The sequence below is a fragment of the Hemitrygon akajei genome, chromosome 5 (genome assembly GCF_048418815.1).
Source record: "Hemitrygon akajei chromosome 5, sHemAka1.3, whole genome shotgun sequence".
Lineage (NCBI taxonomy): Eukaryota > Metazoa > Chordata > Chondrichthyes > Myliobatiformes > Dasyatidae > Hemitrygon > Hemitrygon akajei.
Window position 1 is genome coordinate 26,085,446 of NC_133128.1, and position 18,613 is coordinate 26,104,058.

The following is an 18,613-nucleotide window of genomic DNA, read 5'->3' on the forward strand; positions in this document are numbered from 1 at the left end:
AGTCTAGCCACAAGATCAGCTAAATCGAGGTTGAAATATCAGCAGAACCCAAATGCACAATGGATTAGCCAAATAAGGTACATTATTAAAAACCTAATATTTTAATAAATTACCTCTTATTTCAAGTCAAGATTATTGCCATTTAACTATATACCTGTATATAACGTTTATATCCATATAACGTATATAGGAACGAGACAATGTTTCTCCAAACCAGGGTGTAAAGCACAGTAGTACAAATAACACATAGTAACTTATGAAGGCAAGAATAAAATCTACAGATGAATCATGTACACCCTATCCTTGTTATATGCGTCTTCAGACTATGCGGATTCACGGTTATGCTAGGAACCTATTTCTACCAATGTCTCCTTCTGTGCATCCAAAACTCACAGTTATGCGAGGAGCTCTGCTTTCCCACGAATACAAGCCACGTGCGCGTGCCTCACATTGGTTTTAGTAATGTATGGATGTGCGATCTTGCGCTCTTAAACTTTTGTTGGTTTTACCTATGGTGCAGTGATTTTGTGCTTGAAATATTTAACTGTGCCTTCTAAGCGTCCGATGTCATGCCCTGGGCCATCAGCCGAGCAGCAGAGAACTGCTTTAACACTTGAAAAAAAAAGTTGGAAATTATCTACGTAATGTTCAAATTGTACAAGGCATTGGTAAGACCGAATTTAGAGTATTGTGTACAGTTCTGGTCACCGAGTTATAGGAAAGATATCAACAAAATAGAGAGAGTACAGAGAAGATTTACTAGAATGTTACCTGGGTTTCAGCACCTAAGTTACAGGGAAAGGCTGAACAAGTTAGGTCTTTATTCTTTAGAGCATAGATGGTTGAGGGGGGACTTGATAGAGGTATTTAAAATTATGAGGGGGATAGATCGAGCTGACATGGATAGGCTTTTTCCATTGAGAGTAGGGGAGATTTAAACAAGAGGACATGATTTGAGAGTTAGGGGGCAAAAGTTTAAGGGTAACATGAGGGGGAATTTCTTTACTCAGAGAGTGGTAGCTGTGTGGAACGAGCTTCCAGTAGAAGTGGTAAAGGCAGGTTCGGTATTGTCATTTAAAGTAAAATTGGATAGGTATATGGACAGGAAAGGAATGGAGGGTCAAGGGCTGAATGCGGGCCAGTGGGACTAGGTGACTGTAAGCGTTGGCACGGACTAGAAGGGCCGAGATGGCCTGTTTCCGTGCTGTAATTATTATATGGTTATAAACAGTGTGGCATCAGGTGAAAGTAACACAGCTCTGGGGCCCTACTGCCGGGAACAAAATCTTGCCTTTAAAGTTCTTTTGTTGCTTGACAATACACCAGCCCATCCTAAACATTTGGACAGCATTCATCCTAACATGATAGTGTGTTTCCTGCCGCCTAACACAACATCGCTGATTCAACCACTCGACCAAGGTGTGATCCATATTCAAGGTGTATTTTTTTTTACTGCGAACTATCTCTCAGATGCTGCAAGCATCAGATGATTTTGAAAATCCCGGGAGGTTACCAACGGTGAGGGAATGGTGGAAGTCGGAACACTTGGCACAAATGGTGATGGACATGGACCCAAGTTTAGAACGGAGTCAGCATTTCAGTCGTTCCCTGCCATCAACCCTTCTTCCTTACAAGCAAATTTATGCTGAAAAACAAAATGCTGCCAAGCAAACAACTCTCACCACTTTCTTCAAACCAGTGTCATCTCCTGCTGCTGGAAGTTCTAAGAGTTCTGTGAGTCTTCCTTCACCCCTTGCTGTGCTTGATATGATCCTGACGACCACAACCATCCATGCACCTTATCCACGTAAAGCTAACCGACACCACAACAACCACTCATCTCCTGGAGCAAACACACCTGCCACTGTTGGTGAGTACTGTACACCCTAGTATGTTAACTTTCTATGATTTATTACATTGAATATTACCTTAAGTTGATGAAATATAATACGAATGTGCCTTTTGGTACTGCTTTTGTGTTGTATTGGTATGAAAATGTGAATAAATTACAGATAAAACGTATTTAGGAAGCCCTCTGGAACGCATCCCTATTTTCTCCATTTAAATAATTATTCACATTATGTGTTGACTACGAGGAACGTATCCCCCGCATATAACGAGAATAGGGTGTACAAAATAACAAACTAAAGTGCATAAATTAAATATTGTCAGGTATGGAACAGACCAACCAGTGACACTTCAAATATGATGCAGCTGGGAATTCAGTAGCCTAATGGCCTGAGGGAAGAAACTGTTTCCCATCCTGAACATTCTTGTAATCTTTGCTATATTTTCATTCCATTTCTCTGAGACCATGCTGCTTAGGAATTTAAATAGATTTAAATTTCTGTGCACCATAATAAGCTGTGCCAAACTGAAAATAACTTCGGTACATTTAACAGAGCAAATATTTCCCTCATCCAACGTGAAGTACACGCTATGAACTAAGCAAATATTTATTTGCATATAATCACAAACCTGTATTGTTTTATGAAGGCAATGGCTTGATGTGCAATATCATTTCTGTAAACAGCGTCCTGGAACTGAATAGTTTCTACCCCTTTATTGGCTTCCTTTACTGCAGTGATCAGGTCCTTATTGATCGCAGTTACCGTAAGAACTCGGCCACCATTTGTCACCACCTTGCCATCCTTTAGTGCAGTACCTGCATGGAACACTTGTAGGCCCAGATCCTTTGCAAGTGATAAACCTTAGAAATAAAAACAATTTAGACTGATTTACCACAATGCGGCCACTCTCCTCAAATACTCCTTGTGTCATAACCAAGTTTTTTTTCGGCAGCAGTACAGTGCAGAAGTCTGTAAGACCTAAGACTTTTGCACAGTACTGTATTATTTAAAGATTATGTTAACAGGCCCTTCCATCCCATGAACTAATACACCCATGTGACCAATTAACTCCTCTAACACGTACGTCTTTGTATTATGAAAGGAAACCAGAGCACCTGGAGAATGTACAAATATCATAGATGACGACGGGACAATGTTAAAATGTTAATTTGCACACTATCCCTACAGACACTGCCTGGCCTGTTAAAAGTTTGAGTACTTGCATTATTTAGATTTCCGGTCTGTTGCTTCTGGACTAAAGAGTCATTGTCCATATAGCAATGCACCTTCAATACAATGAAGAACCTAAATTGCTCATCAGGAATATGCAAGTTTTTCAGCTAAAACAACAGGATTGATGATCAAAGTCTTAGACATTAAGATAGTTTTAAAAAGAGTATTTTAAGAGGCAGAAGAATAGAGATTTGGAGAGTTCCAAGAGGTTAAGACCAAGTCAGCTAAAAGATTGGAATGTAAATTGGTATTGGTTTATTATTGTCACATGTACAGAGCTCCAGTGAAAAGCTTGTCTTCCACATTGCTCATACAGATCAGAGCATTGAGGGAGAACAAGATAAAACAATAACCGAATGCAGCATAAAGTGTAACAGCTGCAGTGAAAGTCAAGCGCTGGACACACAGATTGATTAAATTCAAAGAAGCATAGAGGCCAAAATCAAATAAATCTGAAAGGCTGCATTTTTGGAAGAGGTTGTAGATTTAAAGAGAGGTTGTGCTACTGCTTTGGAGGGTCTAAAAATAATGACCAACACCTTCAAACTGAGGTTTTGTTGGAAATGAAGCTGAGTTGATCAGCAAGCTGTAGTTTAATGACTGAGCGAAGTGCAGAGAAAGCCCACATACATTTGGCACAGGTTTATGGAGAGCCGGAGACAGGACACACTGCACAGTCCCAGTCAGATGACTGGGTGGGATAAATAGCACTCCCCCAATCAGATGACTGGGTACAAGTCAAGAAGAGTTAATTCCGCTACTCTTTCACTTAGGAATAGAGAAGAAAGACAGTAACCAGGATTGGCAAATTGTGCTGAGTGATCATGGTTTGTGTGCTTCAATTCATCACACCAACTACAGCACAATAATTGGACAGATGTTGCAGAAGGTACCGAGGTGTTTAAAGGAAACTGATCTGTGATGTTTCCATTTCCTGCTGCCATCTCTCTCTTCGGTCACATTTATCCAGAAAGCAGCCACAATTAAGACTGATCTTAAAATAAACATAAAATAAAGGGCTCAATCTAAAAGGCATCAGTGGATCTTTAACCAGATAGCAATCAAAGCCTGAAATACAAGTTGAAGTCGACATTTCGGGCTGAGACCCTTCATCAGAACTGATGAAACTTCAACTATTTATTCATTTCCATTGACACTGCCTGGCCTGCTGAGTTCCTCCAGCAGTTTTTCTGCGTTACTATGGATTTCCAGCATCCGCAGAATCTCTTGTGTTTAGGACTAGTTGAAGTGACAATTGAAACTTGAAAAAAATTTTGGCTTCACTCAACATTTTATAGAAAATTATTTGGGCGTCTCATTATCTAAAAACTGAAACAGGCTGATTAGCGGTTAGTACCAAACCTTTTGAACAGTAGATCTAATGCACCAATATCAAATGTATATTTTAAGTACCAAGTACATAACAGCCAGTTGACTTTGTCCCATATTATGCATAGAATATTCTCTCCAGTTCAGACCACAAACAAGCTGTAATGTCATAGCTGAAATGAGCGAAAGGGGGAAGGGAGGGTGACACAACACTTCATGTATTACTTTGTAGTTTAGGTTTTACCTGTGATCTCATGGCCTTTTGAGTAGCAACCCGGATATCCACCACTGGCCATAACCACAGTCACCGCAGTGTTGGCTTCCAACCAAGAAGGCATGGCTTTAGAGAGCTTGCCATCCAATGTCGCTTGTATCAGCTCATATAAATCACTACTTAATAAAGGAAGAATGACCTAAAACACAAAACATATGAGAAAACATATATTGACCACATTCCACATTTTAATTTATTTTAAAGCGTGAACCTCAAAGAGAACACCAGATAACAGCAACAATACCTGACATTCTGGATCACCAAAGCGACAATTAAACTCCAATACTTTTGGTCCTTCTTGTGTCAGCATCAACCCTGCATAAAGTATTCCTGAAAAGTAAGGCAGGGGGTTAAAAAGTGATTTGTTTCAGCAGCTGTCTTAGTTAAATAAAATTGGTACGTCTTCATCTCAGATCTTCATTACTATGAAGAAAGTGTAGGTACTGCTTGAAGGAAGAATGCTTGTTAACATTTACGCAGTTGAAACATTTTGGAAAATTGAAATCTTTATAAAATTAAGCCCAAGAGGCATTATGCTACCAAATTAACAATACAGATCGATCCTCCATTGTTATAGTTCAAAGTGAATTCAAAAGAGTTCACTACCACATGACAATCGTAACAGATTTGGTTCTGGTTCACACAGTTCTGTTTTGGTTTTCAATTGAGATGATACAAATGTTGGTGATGTTGTGAATTGTGTAGAAGGTTGTCAAGGGTTACCACTGGAGATTGATAGGATGCAGAACAAAACGGAGAAGGGACAGACAGAGCTCAATCTAGAAAAGAGTGAAATGATTCACTTTGGAAGGTTACGTTTGAAGGCAGAATACAGGATTAATGCAGGATTCTTAGCTGTGTGGAGGAACAGGGATCTTGTGGTCCATGCAAATAGATCCCTCAAAGCTGCCAGTCAAGTTGATAGAGAGTAGGATTCACTTTGGAAGATGGAATTTGAAGGAAGAGTACATTATTAACGGTAGGATTCGTAGCTGTGCGAAGGAACCAAGGGATTATTTGATCCACATGAATAAATCCCTTGAAGTTGACACTCAATTTGATAGAAAGTGCTGTGATAGGGAGCACCCGAAGGGCCTGTACTGTACTGTGCTGTAATGCTCTATGTGATTACTACAAGTTATGTTTAATGTCTGAATGGTTTCAGGGGTACCCCCACGTGCAGCAGTAGTGGGAGTACTGGCTGATTGTCCTTGATCTAGCTCAGAGAACACTGCAGCCAAAAGTAGTACCTGGTGATACGAGATCAGTAACTCAGCACAGAAGCAAAATAAATTAAGATCCAATTAACTCATGATACAAAGAGAAGTGTTATCACCTGCTGTTCCAATTAGTGCGAAGTAAATTTACTATCAAAGTACATATCACCATATACAACGCAGAGATTCATTTTCCTGTGGGCATTCACAACAAATACAAAGAAAAAAAAGAAACAAAATAATAATAATAAATAAGCAACAAATATGGAGAACATGAGATGAAAAGTCCTGGAACGTGAGCCCATAAGTTGTTGGAACAGTTCAGTGTTGGGTTGAGTGAAATTGAGTGAAGTTATCCCTTCTGGTTCAAGAACCTGATGATTGAGGGATAATAACTCTTCCTGAACCTGGTGGTGTGACTCCTGAGGCTCCTGTACCTCCTTCCTGATGGCAACAGCAAGAAGAGAGCATGACCTGAAATGGTGGGGGCTCCTGATAATGGATGTTGCTTTATGGTGATTCTTTCACGAATCACTAGATTCTGGAATGGTTTTGGAAAACTGGAAAACTGCAAAAACTTGGATGGAGAGAGGCAGAAGAAAGGAAACTATATAGGCCAGCTAGTCTGACCTCAGTGACTGGGAAGATGTTGGAGTCAATTATTAAGGATGAGATCTCAGGGTACTTGGAGGTGCATAATAAAATAGGCATGGTTTCCTCAAGGGAATATCTTGCCTGGCAAATCTGTTGTATTCTTTGAAGACATAACAAGTAGGATGGACAAAGGACAATTGGTTGATGTGTACTTGGATTTTCTGAAGGCCTTTCACAAGGTGCCACATGTCAGGCTGCTTTACAAGTTACAAGCCCACGGTATTACAGGAAAGGTTCTAACATGGATAAAGCAGTGGCTGATTGGCAGGACGCAAAGAGTGGGAATAAAGGGAGCCTTTTCTGGCTGGCTGGCAGTAACCAGTGGTGTTCCACAGGAGTCTGTGTGGGAACACCTCTGTTTACATTTTACGTCAATGATTTGGATGGAATTGATGGCTTTGTTACAGTTTGCAGATGATATGAAGATGGGGAAGGGGCACGTAGCTTTGAGGAAGAAGAGAGGCTACTGAAGGACATAGATTCAAAGGATGGGCAAAGATATGGCAAATGGAATATAGTGTCAGGAAGTGTATGGTCATGCACTTTGTTAAAGAAATGAAAGGGTTGATTTTTTTCTAAATGGAGAGAAAATACAAAAAACTGAGGTGCAAAGAGACTAGTAATTTGCTGGTCGAGTCTGTGGTGAGGAAGGCAAATGCATTCATTTCAGGTGGACTAGAATACAAAAGTAAAATTGTGATGTTGAGAATTTATAAAGCATTGGTGAGGCCTCTCAGAATACTGAGAGTAGTTTCGGTCCCCTTATCTTAGAAAGGATGTGCTGACACTGGAGAGGGTTCAAAGGAGGTTCACTAAAATGATCCCAGGATTGAACGGCTTGTCATATGAAGAGTGATGGTTCAGGGCCTGTATTCACTACAATTCAGAAGTTTGAGGGGCGACTTCATTGAAACCTATCGAATGTGAAAGGCCTTGATAGAGTGGTTGTGGAGAGGATGTTTCCTGTGCTGGGAGAGTCGAAGACCAAAGGATAGAGCTTCAGAATAGAGGGGTATTATTTCAGAAGAGATAAGGAGGAATTTCTTTAGCCAGAGAGTGGGGAATCTGTGGAATTCGTTGCCACAGGCAGCTGTGGAGGCCAAGTCTTTATGTATATTTAAGGCAGAGGATGACAGATTCCTGATTGGTCAGAGCATGAAGGGATACAGGGAGAAGGCAGAAGATTGGGCCCCTGAGGAAAATTGGATCAGTCAAGGTGAAAAGGTAGAACAGACTTGACGGGCCAAATGGACTAATTCTGCTCTTATATCTTATGGTATATCATACCAAGCCATGATGTAGCCAGTCAATATACTTGAACTTGGGCGATCCCTGCCAATCGTAAACAGCACCACTCACCAGTGTAAGGGATTCCTTCTCGTCTCATGCCATCAATTGTTTTCTGGAGAATATTTTCCCTTATATTCTGAAGCTTGTTTTTTGAAACCTAGGAAGCCACAACCAAAAACAAAAATAAGCAATCTAAATATGTGAGAAATGATATGAAGCAGGTCAACTCCTGGCTTAATAATCCGCATATAAATAATAACCCCAAAACTGGAAGTCCAAGATGTCCCTTTAAACTATTATGTCAAAGAAGTCTCAATATAATCAATGGTGTGCAGTGTTACAGATTCAGAAGTTATGGAATTACGTGGGTATAGCAGACAATGCTTCAAATAAGAACCCATCTTCAGGGAAAAATGTATTCTAATGTAAATTGCAAGCCGTAATCAGTTTTAAATTAACAGGACAGTTCTGTTAACAAACACTGCTGTCAACAGAGCATAGGCTACTCTAGAGAATGTGATCTGCATCTGAATGCATCTGTCAAACATAAGACAATGAAGCTGTACACTGACTTATATGAAACCGAGCATTAGACACCAGCTAAGTTATTTTGCGTAACTGTGACTGAGTTCAGGAAAACTTCCAGACTAATTTTGTCACTTAGAGTATCCAACATGATCACAGGCAAATGTGCCCTGTTACTAATTGGGATATTGGTGTACTCAAAATTGTCTTCTGTTCTCACTGTAAATACATAATTCATTGAAATTATGTCAGATTCAAAGTACTGAAGATTTTATTTTGCACACATAGTTCCTAAGGAGACAATGACTTGCATAGAGGTAGAGAGAGTTTAGAAGAAGCCACACAGGCAGCTGACTCATGTTGTGTGCCACTGTTCTCGAGGAGACATCGGATTGTATGTTATTGTGACGGGAGTCATTGGTTATGGGAGCAAAAAGGAGGGTCTGTGGATGAGAATGAGATTCCCGGATGGTATGTTGCCTCCCGGCTATCAGGGTCGAGGACATCTCGGATTGAGTCTTCAGCATTCTTAAGAGGGAAGGTGAGAGGCTGTGGCCCACACTAGTACCAATGACATGGGTAGGAGGGGTCCTGCAAATTCAGTTCAGACAGTTAGGTGCTAGCTTAAAGGACAGGACCTCCAGGGTTGCAATCTCAAGACTGTTACCCGTGCCATGTTCTAGTGAGGCCAGAAATATGAAGATCATACTGTGTAACACATGACTAAGGAATTAGTATAGGAGGAAGGGCTATAAATTCTTGGATCATTGGGCTCACCTTTGGGGAAGGTGGGACCTGTAAAGAAGGGACATTTTGCACCTGAACTGGAGGGTAACTAATAAATAGATAGATAGATACTTTATTCATCCCCATGGGGAATATCCTATCACAAAGGTTTGCTACTGCTCCAGGGAAGGGTTTAAACTAGAGTTGCAGGGGGAAGGGAACTTGAGTGCCAGAACAGTTAGTGGAGAGGCTGTGGAGGCAGATGTTGCTAAGACCTCAGACAAAGTCAGGAATCAAAAGGTTGAGCATGGTGGGACAAATGTTCTGAGCTGTGTATATTTCAATGCAAGAGGTATTGAAGGAAAGGCTGATGGGCTTAGAGCATGGATCAGCACGTGGAATTACGACACTGTAGCCATTAGGGAGACTTCGTTGCAGGAGGGGCAGGACTGGCAGCTCAATATTCTGGGGTTCGTTGCATTAGTCATGATAGAGTGGGAGGGCTTAAAGGAGAAAGGATGGCATTACTAATCAGGGAAAATGTCACGGCAGTACTCAGACAGGAGAGCTTGTCTAGTGAGGCTTTACGGGTAAAACTGAGAAATAAGAAAGATATGATAACATTGTTGAGATTATAGGCCACCCAACAACCTGCAGAATTCAGAGAAACTACTTTGTAGAGAGACCACAGACTGATGCAAGAAACACAAGGTTGTGGTAGTAGGTGATTTTAACTTTCCACACATTGACTGGGATTCCCACGCTGTAAAAGGGCTGAATGGAAAAGAGTTTGTCAAATGTGTTCCAACTAGAGAGTGAAATATTACATCTTCTATAAGGAAATGAGATGGGGTAGGTGACTGAGGTTTGTGTAGAGGAATACTTTGCACCTAATCACCATAATGCCATTTGTTTCAAAATAATTATGAAAAAGGATAGGTCTGACTTTCAGGCAGAGAGACTAAATTGGAGAAAGGCCAGTTTTGATGGTATCAGAAAGGAACTGCATATATGGAATAGGATAGTTTGTTTTCTAGCAAATATGTACTTGGTAAATGGGAAGCCTTCAGAAGTGAAATTTTGCGAGGATAGAATCTGTATGTTGCTGTCAGAATGAAAGGCAAGGATAACAGATTTCAGTAACCTAGGTTTTTGAGCGATATTGAAGTTATGGTTAAGAAAAAGCAGGTGCATAGCAGGTATAGGCAGGTAGGAACAAATGAGATGCTTCTGGAGTATAAGAAATGCAAGAGAACACTTAAGGAGGAAATCAGGAGGATATGTTATGAAATGTAATGTTTGTGGAAGCAGTTCAGAGCAAGACATAAAGAATTACTACAAGTTACTGTAAGGAAATCATGTTAATTCTAGTATTGGATTTTAATACACCACAGGATAGATCCTTTGACACTTGCATTTGAACAGGAGTAAATTTTGAAAACAAAGTACAATAGTAAATATTTTGTGTAAGCAATTGAGAAGAAATACCAAACCATTTATGCAATAGGTTAAAAGGAAAATAAACAAAGACCTGCAAATTGATCTTTGCTGTGAAAAGTGCACTGATGTGTTTGTACATGGTACCACAAAACATATTGTTTGGAAGCTTTCCACTGGTAAATTCAGGGATGATCAGGGTCCAGGAGATTGAATGCTACTGACTGACCATGGAACTATAACTGCCCCGGGGGTTCCAATGAGCAAGAGAGGTTGGTCATCTGATAACAGGGCCTAAACATTGAAGATGCAATCAGGGTATGAGAATCTGATGAAAACAATCCTCAGATGTAAAGCACTGAAAACAGAGAGAACACACATTTTCATTTTAAAGTCCCAGCAAAGAACAAGCTGGAACTGAAATCATTGTAATGAGCCTTGATTTAACACTGAAGATTAATATTGGAGCACAAAAGTCAGGATTATTAATGTTTAAGGGCTGGAATGAACCCCTTACAGATTGCAAACCTTCTGAACCTCCAAATGGAGGTTCCCAAGGCCTCTCAATCTTTCACCTGATCCAGGCAATAATCACCATCGACCATAAGGACTTGTTATGGTCATTGGGAACACAGAGGGAACAGAAGTGGAGAGAGTGAACAATTTCAAGTTCCTGACTGTCAATACCCTGAGGACCGAACTTGGAAGCAACATATCGATGCAGCTATAAAGAAGGCAAGACAACAGCTATATTTCATTAGGAGTTTGAGGAGATTTGGTTTGTCAACTAAAACACTCGAGAACTTCTACAAATGTACCATGGGGAGCACTTTAACTGACTGTGTCACCGTCTGGTTTGGGGGGTGCAACTGCAGAAACTCACAGGAGTAGTCAGCCCCATCATGGGTACCAGCCTCTGTAGTATCCAAGACATCTTCAAAGAGTGGTGCCCTAGGATGGCACCCTCTCCACCTCCCACCCATCCAGGACATGCCCTCTTCTCATTGTTACCATCAGGAATCCTGAAGGCACACACTCAGCAATTTGGGAACAGCTTCTTCCCCTCTCTTCCCATCCGATCTCTAAATGGACGTTGAACCCATGAATACTACATCACCTCTTCTTTTATTAGTTTTTTTTTTGCACTACTTATTTTAACTTAACTAATTGACACATATATACTTACTACAATTCAGAATTTTTTTTCTATACAGGCAGTCCCCGGGTTACGAACAACTTCCGTTCCTGAGTCCGTCTTTAAGTCGGATTTGTACATAAGTCGGAACAAGTACATCCAGTATTACTTAGCGTCAGTTAGTCAAATGTTTGCCTTAGTATATAGTATATATTTTTCCTTTCTATGCATATAAAACACTTAAGAAACGTATATGTACAGTATTCCAATAATTAAACCACTGCGTTGCTTAGCAATAATTGTAGCTTTCATTGGGGCAGGGCCTTTCACATGCTCCATTATTCTCACTTTATCCTTTATAATTGTTCCAATCGTTGACCGACTGTAGCCTAATGCTTTTCCAATGACCGATGACATTTCTCCTCATTCCAAACGCTTTATTATTTCCACTTTATTTTCAACCGTGATCATTTTCCGTCAATGGAACAGAAACATTGCGGACTGCAGGTCCCGACCTCCGCCGGCTCCCAAGCTCCACTGGGTCCTAAGGACCACCGCACTGAATTCCCCAGGTCCTAAAGTCCACCACACTGAGACAGGTTAAATGGGACAAGTGGGACCTGTGCTGGGTTTGGGTATTTGATCCTCCTCAATATTCCGCGTGGGAACTTAAACTGGAGGTGGCAGTGTTTTTTTTCCCCACAAGGTCAAGTTGCGATCTCGACATTAACCTGGCCCGTCACCGGATTGAACTCGGGGACCTCTGTTCTTGACCCCAGCGCTGATCTCACTGCGCCACCAGCCGACTGGAAAATGACGGGGGGGGGGGGGGGGGGTCAGGATGAATCTTGCTAAGAAAAATTTAAGCCAAATACAAAGTTACACACTCAACACAGTGTCAACGGCAACAACTTAAAATGTCAGACAGCGTCACGATCCGACTAAAAATGCAGACGGCGTCGTGATCTGACTTAAAATGGCGTTCTCCTTCCTCAGTTCATATGTATGAGTTGTTCGTAACCCGGGGACTACCTGTACTTATTTTTCATGCATCGCATTGTACTACTGTCATAAAGTTAACAAATTTCACGACATATTAAACCTGATTCTGGTTCTGGTATGAGCCTTGGTAGCACATGACTGAAAACACAATTTCAGAAGGGCAATCAAATTGTCAAAACTGTGGTAAATGAATAAAGAGCAATTTTAAAAAAACAAATACAATTACCTGTGGAACAGGACAATAGGCTCCCATCCCACCAGTGTTGGGTCCCTGGTCTCCATTTAATAAACGCTTGTGATCTTGACTTGGTGGCATGCAGGCAATTGTAACACCATCACTGAAACAAAGACACTGCACAACATCATCAGAATTACCTTAAGAATGAAGCTATTTTCAAAAACAACTGCTTCACAAAATCCAAGTCAATTGACAGAATTATGAAAGAAAACAGGCAACAGGAATGCATGGAGAAACTTTGAAAAAAATTCGATGGCACTTAAGTATGTTTCTCAGCACTATGGAACATAGGAGTCAGGATTAACTGTGAAACCTGTTTTATCTATTATCATACTTAAACATGTAGGTATACAGGTTAAATTGAAATCAAAAACAGAACCCTGGAAGAACTTAGTGGGTCAAGAAGCAGCAGTGAAGGCAAAAGGTACAAATCCCTGTACCAGGCCTGAAAGGGAACAGGAAAGATTTCCAGTAAATAGCAGGATGCAAGAGAGTGGAGAGAGGATGGTGGGTGATAGGTGAAGCCAGGTGGGGAGCGGATGAACAAAGGGAAAGGAAAACTATTTGTGTAATTGAGTGTACGCGGGAGAACTCACTTTTAGGAGACTTTTAGATAGGTATATGGAGCTTAGAAAAATAGGCTATAGGTAAGCCTAGTAATTTCTAGGGCAGGGCCTTGTTCGGCACAACCTTGTGGGCCGAGGGGCCTGTATTGTGCTGTAGGTTTTCTATGTTTCAATATGAAATGCTTCTTTTCCCCAATTTGTGTTGGGCTTTTCCATTGTACTGGAGAAGGCCGAGGACCGATAGGTCATGGTGGGAGTAGGAAGGTAGCTGAAAAAGACAAAGCCAAAAGCTCAAGATGGCCGCTGCTGACAGAGTGCAGACACTCCACAAAATGATCACCTAGTCTACACTTGGTTTCACCAGTGCTCTGGCCCCATGGAGTGGACTAGGTATTCCATATATACCGCTATAGAGGGGCCAAACCACCCAACCTCCCACCCCACTTACTGCTGTTTGACAGTCCTTCATCTTCCCTTAGTCCTGTTGCAGGGCCTCACCCAAAATGTCCACCTACACCTTTTGCCCCCACACGTGCTGCTTGACCCTGAGTTCTTCCAGCATTCCTTGTTCTAGATTCCAGCAACGGCACATGCTTTTGTCTTCTTAAGTTGTGATCACGAGGTTGAAATAGCAGAAAATATTTTCTAAGTAGAATACAGAGTTAAAAGGAAACTACTGAAAGATTCATCTTGAAAGGGTGTGGAGAGGATATTTCCAGTAGTGGGCAAGTCTAGAACCAGAGGCCACAGCCTTAGAATAGAAGTTCCTTTAGAACAGAGATGAGGAAGCAAAACAGATCCAGATTATCAGCTCCACAGATCTCATGTGTTGCTGAGAGATTTAAATAACTTCACAGTAATTGCTAATCAGCTAAAAGCCCTTCAGCCAGAGGGGTGGTGAATCTGTGGAATTCATTGCCACTGACGGCAAAGGAGGCCAAGTCATTTAAAGCGGAGGTTGATAGGTTCAATTGGTAAGGGCACAAAGATTTTTGGGAGGAGATAGAAGAATGTAGTTGAGATGGTAAGGAAATCAGCCATGATCGAATCACAGAGCAAATTAGTTGGCCTAATTCTGCTCCTATGTCTTATTAAGAGCACCTGGAAGGATTTTCTTGAAGTTTCTTTTTTTTTGCTCATTCTATATAAATATTGGAAGTTGCCTTTAGGACATAGAGGTTCAAGTGGCATTAACCACCTCATGCCAAGTGGCCTCAAAGTAAAGCAATGCACCTCTGCTCTGGGCCTCTCCATACTGATCTCCTGTAGATAAGCAATTTATTGTCTACACGGTCCCTGGCATAATTTTGTTCTGTCTAGCACCACAGATTTGTTGGACTCCTTCTCATTCTAACATATGTTTGGGCTGAGTTTTCAAAATGTGCGCTGGCCAATGATACAAGAACTTTCGCAGAGTGATTTCTAATCCAATGTTAATTAATGATGGGAAGGCAATAAAATAATGAAATTCGTCAAAAATGCTGAAAGTAGTTTGCTTATGAAGACTCAGGTAAATCTAATGGGCAACTACACAGAATTTAAAGTAAAAACATCAAGGGGTTTATATTATGTAATTCTGTATTACATTATGTATTTTATTTGTCTTTTTTTGCACTTTGGTTGTTTGTCAGTCTTTGCTTGTGTGCAGTTTTTCATTGATTCTATTGTATTTCCTTGTTTTACAGTGAAAGTTTGAAAGAAGATGTAACTTAGTGAAGCATATGGTGGCATAATGTACTTCTATAATAAATTTACTTTGAACTTTTATACTCATTGCAAGGAGAGATTCAGACGTGGAAGCTACATGTTGAACACAGGAAGCAAAACAGATCCAGGTTATTAGTGCCACAGATCTCATTTGTTGCTGGCAAATTTAAGTAATTTCACACCGATCACTAATCAACTAAGAGTCTTTTCACATTCTCAAGTAGATGATCATCAATCCAGTTCCAAAATACATGAACTAACTGCAGCCAGCAGTGAGGCAGGTGCTGCCAGTTAAGCTCCATTTTGGGCGGACAACTGGATTAAATTTAGCAGCGAAAAGATAAAAACGATTTCAAAATCTTGACAGATCAGGAAAGAGGCACACTTTTACTCACCGACACTTCTTCTCCCTCAAGCAGCTCTTCCACGACCACAGTTTCACCAGCAGAACCAAACGCCTTTTCCTTTCGAAGATGATAAACTTCAGTTAAATCGAGCAAGACTGAAGCAGCCCATTGGTGGACAAATGCTAATACAATAATACAGATATGGTACACTTTCCACGTTTAGAACTGTAACCAGAATATTTGTCAAAAAGAGGTGAAGGAAAAGATTTTCATGGTCCCAATCTCTTATCCCCACTTCCTAGGCACATCGCCAACTATATCAGTTGAAAGCACAGCGTATAGTCTTCACTTTGGGTGCAACAGGTATTCCAATAGACAACAGGTGCAGGAGTAGGCCATTCCCAAACTATCTGAATAGGTTTTATGGTTCATCTACATTATCACAGAATTACAATATGTCAATCTCCCATATTTTACAGCTCAGCTTTACTGCAGTGAAATACACCGATTCTGTATTAAGTAGCATGCAGTTTCATTGAAGGATCAAATCACAAAACATAATACCTAGCACACGATACAGGAGAAACTACATTCACACAACTGAACCGCATCATCTCATTCATTTACTATAATTCATAAGAAATCAAAACTTATGACAGCTATGGGGACTGCTTAGCACATTGCATCCATTCTTTTAAAAGTCAATGAGGTTTTTTCCTATTTTTCAGCCCTCAGAAAAATAGTCTGGGAGCAAATAGCGAATATCAAAAGTTCATCCAGGTAATGCCTTGAATTCTTCTCACTCCACAACTTGTCTCTAGTATCCAGTTTCACCATTCTTTGGTTAAAAGTATTTTTCTTCAACTCCCCTCAAATACAGAAAGCATTTGCCTTAAAGCTACATAACTTCATTGACAACAACTTTGCAAAAAAAAACTAAATTAACGTACAAAGGGTGTTTGATGGCTCTGAGGCTGTACTGACTGAAGTTTAGAAGAGTGGGGGGGGGGGGGGGAATCTCATTGTAACCTGTCAAATACTGTAAGGACTAGATGGAGTGAATGTGGAGAGGATGTTTCCTATAGTGGGCAAGTCTAGGACTAGAGGGCACAGCCTCAGAATAGAAGGATGCCCCTTTCGAACAGAGATGAAAAATTTCTTCAGCCAGAGGGTGATAAATCTGTGGAATTCATTGCCACAAGCGTATGTGAAGGAAAGTCACTTGAGTACAGGCGTCCTCCGCTTTACGAATATTCACTTTACACCGCTTCGCTTTTACAAAAGACCTACATTAGTAACTTTTTTTCACATTACAAAGAGGATTTTCGCTTTTACGAAAATTTTTCCCATTTAATTAATGGTTCTTCACTTTGTGCCATTTTGGCTTAAAAAAGGTTTCATAGGAATGCTCTACCTTTGTAAAGGGGGGAGGGACACCTGTATATTTAAAGTGGAGTTTGTGTAACGCCCTGGGAAAGGTTTCACTGCTGATGTAATGGTTTCTGTGTAGCAGCAGTGTTTGGGTTAAGACTAGAGCTAAAAGGGGCTTTGGAATGTGCGGCATCCAATGAGGGGAGTGTTTTTCTTTCTTGTGTGCCCGAGAGCGAGGTATTCGCGGGCTTTTGTTCAGCGGAAGATGGAGAGAGAAGATACCAGAACGGAGAAGTCGTAGACTGCAGGGCTGAGTGGACCTGGAATGAGGTCGGGAGTCGACGACGCCCAGGGGAAATCAATGGAGAACAAACGGACGGAAAAATTGTGAGCTCCAATGTGTGCATTAGACTGCTTCATTAAAATGGGCCCTTTTCGTTTTGATTTCTTTACTAACCCTCTAGTCAAACTAAGAATTATAAAGCCAAATCATTTAATTGCATATGATATATTGTTTGTTATTTCATGGTATTGATTTTTAACAGGGGAAAGCATCACACAGCATCCACACCAACGAGATTTCACAAGTTTGGCGGGCCGGAGAGTGTTTTTCCCTAGACTAACGCCACCAACCAAACCTGAGAGTTACACTTGATAGATTCTTGATTAGTAAGGGGGTCAGAAGTCACGGGAATGGGTTAAGAGAGAATAAATCAGCCATGATGGAATGGTGGAGCAGACTTGATAGGCCGGCCACTATGTCTTATGGTCTTCCAAATGAACTTTTCAAAGTGTAATCAAAATATAACAAACAAAACTAAATACTGCATTTGCAGATTATGTTTCCACCTCACTTTTAGTAATAAGAACTGGAGCAGACATTTGAGACTGACCATGTGTGGAGCATGAAGTATGCAAGGAGAAGGCTACAAGCGGAATGTATTCAGCACTGTTTCTTCCATTCACTGAAAGGCACAAATTCAGAAAGGTAAAGCCTACCATACCTGCATAATATCCTGGACTGCTTTGCAAGCCTCTTCCTTGTTAGCTGCGACAATAACACCCTTCCCAGCTGCCAATCCACTGGCTTTTACTACCAGGGCGGGGAATTCAGCGCTGAAAGAAAAGCAATAGTCATTCCACTGAAAGACATGGGGTGAAGTTTCTTTTCTTCTGGTCCATTTACGATATTGACTGTTTAACTAGTATATACGAAATTGATAACATTACTCATTACAAGCAATATGGAAAAATTGTGAGCTAAACACATCATCCACTATGACTTTTGTAAGAATTGGTTTCATAGCAGAGGAATGGAAATTCAATGTTAAACAATCGCCGCTTGTTTTCAAACATTGTAGATCCACCCTGTTAATTGAAATACTATGTATTTGATCCAGTTGGTATCTTATGTGTGGTTGCTACCTTGTACGTGCCAGGATCAGGCCTCAAGCTGCGGTGTCGCCCGTTCACAGCCGCCAGGAGAGAGGCGTCGGAGCCGGTACACTCCGCCGAGGGCCGGGCTGGAATCGGTGCTTCCCACCGGCATTTGCTTGGCAGAAGACAAGCTGTATTGTGATCAACCGCAGATTTCTGCAGCATTCATGGCTCAGGTCTGGACTGTTTTCCTTTGCGTGGCCCTGTCTTAGTGATATCTTTCTGTGCTTGCTATCTTGTATGTGCTTGTGTGCTTTGTGCTGTGTGACTGCTTG

At 41.0% G+C, this 18,613-nt stretch overlaps 1 protein-coding gene across 3 annotated transcripts in view; it reads right to left on the reverse strand.

Moving 5' to 3' along the window:
* gart (phosphoribosylglycinamide formyltransferase) overlaps nt 1-18,613 on the reverse strand; it is a 54,731-nt gene that overhangs the window by 23,207 nt on the left and 12,911 nt on the right. For all 3 annotated transcript variants that reach the window (XM_073045047.1, XM_073045046.1, XM_073045048.1), the window contains 7 exons: nt 17,906-18,017; nt 15,579-15,647; nt 12,899-13,024; nt 7,917-8,004; nt 4,931-5,016; nt 4,657-4,825; nt 2,479-2,710 (listed from right to left, as the gene is read on the reverse strand). In XM_073045047.1, the coding sequence (XP_072901148.1) occupies nt 2,479-2,710; nt 4,657-4,825; nt 4,931-5,016; nt 7,917-8,004; nt 12,899-13,024; nt 15,579-15,647; nt 17,906-18,017 (882 nt within the window). The remainder of the gene's footprint in view (nt 1-2,478; nt 2,711-4,656; nt 4,826-4,930; nt 5,017-7,916; nt 8,005-12,898; nt 13,025-15,578; nt 15,648-17,905; nt 18,018-18,613) is intronic.